The 6,088-nt window shown below is 42.1% G+C and overlaps 1 protein-coding gene across 2 annotated transcripts in view; it reads right to left on the bottom strand.

Moving 5' to 3' along the window:
• LOC122773878 (long-chain-fatty-acid--CoA ligase 3-like) overlaps positions 1-6,088 on the bottom strand; it is a 32,148-nt gene continuing 26,060 nt past the window's right edge. For both annotated transcript variants that reach the window (XM_044032853.1, XM_044032852.1), the window contains exons 9-15: positions 4,112-4,251; positions 3,837-4,009; positions 3,049-3,123; positions 2,511-2,702; positions 2,085-2,199; positions 891-1,048; positions 1-306 (exon numbers count right to left, since the gene is read on the bottom strand). In XM_044032853.1, the coding sequence (XP_043888788.1) occupies positions 149-306; positions 891-1,048; positions 2,085-2,199; positions 2,511-2,702; positions 3,049-3,123; positions 3,837-4,009; positions 4,112-4,251 (1,011 nt within the window). In that variant the 3' untranslated portion in view covers positions 1-148. The remainder of the gene's footprint in view (positions 307-890; positions 1,049-2,084; positions 2,200-2,510; positions 2,703-3,048; positions 3,124-3,836; positions 4,010-4,111; positions 4,252-6,088) is intronic.

Raw genomic sequence — 6,088 nt, 5'->3', positions numbered from 1 at the left:
TTCACGTGAAGTGTTTTTAATATGCATTACTTATTATACCGATGTAAAGAAGATGATCTGAAAATGCTATTTTCAAATGAAAACCTCGTGTTGTGGACCAAGCCTCGGATTCAGGAGTCGGTCTGTGCTTTGCGACGCGGCCCTGACGTCACTTCCCACCGTACATCCTATCAATGTCGTCCTGGTAGTGTGTTTTCAGCTCCTTGCGTTTGAGCTTGAATGCATCGGTCACTAATCCAGACTCAGCAGTCCAAGGTTCTGGACTCAGATGGATCTTGCGTGGAATCTCAAAGCGCTCCATCCGCGCTGCAGCAGAAAAAAACAACATAAACACAAATGAGTCCATTTGTTTGCATCAAATATCAAAATCACTTTTTCAAACCTCTGAACTCTGTTCACGGACCTTCAAAATAAAACACCCTGGATAACAGACTCACTCATATTGACTTACATCTGTTATAATTATTATTATTGAATTTATTATGATTTGTTTTCATAATTCCTCAGCTCCACTCTGCTCACACACCCTGGTTAATACAGTAGAAGAGTACACAGTGTTTTATCTTGAAACTTAGTGTACACTGCTCTTGTTGTGCCCTTTTAATATTGTAAATGTGTGGGAGTAATAAAGGATTATCTAATCTGATTTGAATAAGTCACATGACGCCAAAACATACAGGAACACCTTTGATGTTTTAAATTATAATCAGAGTTTATTTCATGTTTGAGTTTTTAAAAGTGCTCGTATTGTTTTGGTGGAAGGAAAATTATTACGTTTTTTTCACTTAGTGTTTAGAGTTTTGAGAAATTCAGTTTCCAATGATTTATTTGTTGTTTTTTTCTAACCCAAACCAGTGATTGAAGGCTTTGATGCTTTGATGCTGTCTTACCTACGAGGGCAGCCTCAGTGATGACCTTGAGGACCAGCTCCTCCATGGCTTTGCTGACGCACAGCTCCTCCAGTGACCCTCTGATGCCGTACTGGTCGGCCAGAGACATCAGCTGCTTCTGATTGGGCACCACGAAGCCAATCACGTACGTCTCATCGCTGCAGAGCAACACGGGAAAACAGAGTCTGTGTGAAGCTCCATCAACCAAGTTTGGCCTAAATTTAGAATGAACGTGTAATGGAGAGAAGGATCCATCCATTCATCCATTCATCCATGCAGTAGAATGGAAGCTATAAATCTAAAGGCTTATGGTACAAAGAGACGAGCATCACACCGATTTAAACACATTAGCAAACCTGTAACATGTAACTTTAGTAAATGGTCCGTATTTACTGTAAATCTCGCTCTTCTCGTCTTCATGATCACTCAAACCTGCTTTACACTACATTTTTGCCATTCACTCATTCACACGCTGCCGGCACAGCCACCAGGAGCCACGTGGGGTTAAGTGCCTTGCCCAAGGACACGTCAGCATTTAGACTAGTTTTAGTTATTTAGTCACTTCAGAATGGATTTTCACAGCTCGCCTGACTCTAACTGCTCAACCTCAGGTAATTATTTCATTTTTTTTGTTTGATATATATACACATACACATATATATGAATACCATTAATACATGTGAATTACTGATAGTTCATCAGGTAAATAATGAACGAATTCATGACAGTCCATGTGTAAAATCATCTGTTTTTGTGTGAATTTCCAGGAACTTTCCACCGGAACTTTAGTGTAGGGATTTTGGAAATGTTCAGAATTAGAAACTTTCTAAAGACATGTCATGAACAAATATAAACACAAGTTTTTGTTCTGTCATATAAATCATACAATGACAAAACATCAAGATTATTAATTCCGATAACTCCCATAAATTCTCGTTAATTCCCATGGAAGGTTTCTAATTTTTCAAAATTCCGTGAATTTTGCAACCCAGTGTGAATACACCACACTACACTTGTGTAGCATATACAACTTCTTTTTTTTTTTAAAGCTGGGACTCAAACCACCCTCAGTAAACAGAGGTTCAGTCACTTCCCATCACGCTGCGCCCCCACGCCATCACAGGCCGAGGGCTTTTCTTATTGTTATGACTGACCCTTGTGGCAGAGTCTGCTCGGTAACCACAGATACTACACCTGTTGGCATAAGCACAGATGTTGTCCACCAGGGGGCAGTTCTTCAACATGGCCTCCACCTTTCCCAGGGCGACGTACTCTCCCGCCTGAAGCTTCACCAAGTCTTTTTTACGATCTGGAAACACAGCAGAGACAAACCAGTGACAGCAATATGAGAGATGAAGGAGGAGGGAGAGCAGCAGCTTCTGTGACTGAAGTAAACACAAGTGTGGAGTATTTCTGGGAAGTGCGATCAAATCTGATTACTTAAAAGGTTTCCTGCCAGGTTGATGGATGGAGGTGGAGCACAGAGCTTGACTGGATGTAATCCAGGAATGTGCACAGTGTTGATCACGTTTATTGAAATGTTGCAGCATGTGAAGTTGAAAATGATGATCTGCCAAACACAGCCTGTCACTTACAACGTATCCGTCCAACTATCCTCACCAATTATTTTGAGGCAGCCGTCTTTGTGAAACTCTCCGATGTCTCCGGTGCAGAACCACCGCTGCCCGTTCTCATCCACAAAGAAGTCTTCTTGGTTTTTACCCTCACTCTTGTAGTATCCCATCGTTACACTTGGTCCTCCGATCAGAACCTCGCCTCGAGGGTGTGGCTCGTCTGTGCTACGGTAGTCACCTGCAAACAGGGTTTGAAGGGAAGATGACTTGTGCAATAACGCAAATGTGCAATTCTCTTGATTCTATGACTTTTTAACAGAACAGATAAAAAAACATTGACTGCATGTATCAAGCAAACAAGAAAATCATCGTGATGGTGATTAAGCATTCAGAATGAACTGTGTCATATAAATGAGTTATAATCTGGTGGTCCTGCAGCAGCGACTGTGATCACAGAAGTGTTGACATGAGGTGACACAGAAGACGCGTAAGACTGATGAACGTACAGTTTGTCTCTGTGAATCCATGTCATATCACGTGTGTGTGTGTGTGTGTGTGTGTGTGTGTGTGTGTCACTAACTCACCCTCCACCCAGTCTTTGAGTTTAATCTCACAGCAAACTAGAGGTCCTCCCACTCTCCCAGTGCTGTAATCCCACACTGAAACAGACAATCAGGCAACACACACTAGCATCAAGGCATGACATGTGTTTCCATAGTAACCTGACCTCACTTGTTCCCCTCACCATGGAAACCCCATCCCAAAGGGAATATTCACAAAACAATGTTTTCCTGCCCCCGTGACTGCAGCGAGGAGCGCGGCAGCAGCCTGGGAAAGACTGGAAGGATTTCAATTATCTCATGAATGTGTTTCCATTGAAAACAAGAGCATCAGCTGCACGTCATCAACATGGTGACAACATGAGCTGCTTTCATTTGTGTACTTTATTAAAAAAAAGCTTCCATTTTACAGTTGCAACACAGTTGTTCACACCTTTAAAATGATAGTTTAGAGTTGTGTGGTCATGTGATGCACTGTGGTGGTGGGGGACAGGGTTAAACTGTAAATGTTCATATCAATATCAAAGACACACCTGCTTACAGGCTCACTGTGCCAGAATTAGTGACCTCTAATGGTGAGACTGCAGACTGCAACACATGTAGGATTCTTGTGCTCAGTCCAGGTTCATCAGCGACCTTCACTGGTGACCTTTGCGTTCCACCGGAAATGATGTCGTCACGTTGTGCATTAGCTGATGAGGTTTTGTGATTTCATTAAATTTTAGTGAGGTGTTAAAAAGCACCAGGTACCAGGTTACGATCCCTGAAATGAAGCTGAGCTGTTAGAAGTGTGTGATTTCATTCCCGCTCACGTTCACTAACGGTTCCTGCTCCACACGTCTCCGTCAGTCCGTATCCCTGACCCACCGGGCAGCACAAACACACGTTCATGAAGCGCTGTGTGGCTGCAGACAGCGGCGCTCCTCCTGACAGCAAGACCCGCGTCCGGCCCCCCAGCAGAGAGCGAACCTTCCTGAACACCAACCTTGATGGACGGACATGGAGGAGGGGGGGGGATTAGATAGTCTACTGGATTAGATAGCTCTTGCACTCTTGAACTCTCCTTTATTATAAAAGCTGTCCATACTTGTCACATAGAGGTGTGTTGTTGCCTTTGGCGAGCTGCTCCAGCTTGTAGTTGTACGCCAGAATGAAGAGTGTTCGCTGGACATAATTCATCTCCTCCACTTTGGTCATCACAGTCTTGTAGATGCGATCCATGATCTCCTGGAAGCGAGAGGCGGGACAGAGATGGACATGAGACAGAGAGAGTGATGACGATGAGATGCATATGTAAATGTAGAGAGGTAAGACAAGGCAAAAAGAAGATAAATGTGTCTGAACCAAAGATATTTCACTTCTGCTGTGAATTTAAATCTTGTTTGTCATTAGTAAAAATCAGGAAAGTGAAATCACTGTGGTGCTACCATCCCATCTCACTGCATGTAATATTTTCTGCAACAGAACATCGTGTGCGACTTCTTTTAAGAATGTCAAATTTCAGAGGGCCAAAGCTCGTAAAGAAGGGAACATAGTAGTCTGTTAACAAGCCAAGTCCAGAGGAACAAACAGCACAGCGTGGAACATGTGGTCTTCAGTTTGGTTGCATAACAGCAAAGCTCCCCCAATGGATTACTAACAACCAATGACCTAGAAAACCAAAGGAAAACCAAAGGAATCCACAGAAGTCAATCTCTGGGTATGTTTCATTAGAGAAGAAAAGGCTAATTCTTGATTGCTAATTAAGATTAAGCTGACTCGCAGTAACACTAGAAATCATTGAAGTTTAACTTTGTTTTGGTGTCAGATCTGGGTCCATTTCACCACTCACTCAGAGCAGAGTGTGGATAAGATAAGATAATCGCTGTCAAATGATTCAAATATTTAATCACGATTAATCGCATTAATGGCACAATATTATCTATTCTAAACGTCCCTTGATTTCTTTGTTTCCCATTATTTCTTCTCATTTTAATGCTCTTATCAACATAGAAAAGTGGATCTGCTTTCTTTGTGCTGATGTTTCTTTTTATTGAGACAATATCTCTGTCACCTGCATATTGTGACTTATTCCTCTTATTGTGATAATAATAATAACAACAATAAGAGAGGCTGTGTATCAGCTGCAGTGTGTGAATAAAGTGCAGTGGTTTAATGTGTTGTTGTTGTGACGAGCTAATCCGAGCTAAAGGGCTCGCAGCGTGCCTGTTCACAAGTGCTACACAAGTGTAGTGTGGTGTATTCACACCTGTTAATCTCAGGATTTAAAAAAATGAAAGCAGTTAAAATGTGTTTGCGTTAACATCGTTTAACTGACAGCACTAATATATATCGATATAATGTTTCTGCTCTGTCCATGAAGCTGTTAAACAAATACATCATTATTAAAGCTGCAGTACGTAACTTTAGTCTTCATGAAGAGAAAGAAAGTAACATTATTCGTACGCTGCGTTCTTCGTCTGACAACAGGCTCCGTCGAGCACTATTATCAGACCTGGCAGAGGGAGCGTTTGTGTGTATACAGCAGCAGCAGCAGCAGCAGCGCAGTGGAATTCACATCTCAATCTTTTTGTGAACGCTTCTTCATGTTTTCACTTCTTTATGAATCACTTCCTGTGTGCAGCGTGGGAATGTCACCAGGCAACACAAGATCTGAACTCTGCAATACTGACAAACAGATCATGTGGAGCCGATAGGACTGAGTCAGCAATGTGTGAACTCTTTTGGTTCAAAAGTTACATCTTCAACTTTTCAGCAAAATGTGACCTTTAATGATGTGACATTTAATCATGATAATTATTGATACCGACTGTTTCTTTAATCATGATAAGATTTATGGCCTTAGCTCAGCTCTAGTCTGAAACTAGCCTGACTCACTGGGTTCTGTCAGCTTACAAAGGGCTTGGGTCAGGATTCCAAGCTCTAACTCAAGAATAATGTTGATGGAATATAGTGAGTTACTGATAAGAACAGGATGGTGCAGCGGAGCATGGATGTCAATCACAGCAACTGGTGTTATTCTGTAACCTGGCTGTATTCATGCTGTCGCCGTGTCTGAGTGTCG

Source organism: Solea senegalensis, linkage group LG8 (genome assembly GCF_019176455.1).
Source record: "Solea senegalensis isolate Sse05_10M linkage group LG8, IFAPA_SoseM_1, whole genome shotgun sequence".
NCBI lineage: Eukaryota > Metazoa > Chordata > Actinopteri > Pleuronectiformes > Soleidae > Solea > Solea senegalensis.
Note: the sequence above shows the minus strand (reverse complement) of the source record. Positions and strands in the feature narration are given on the sequence as shown.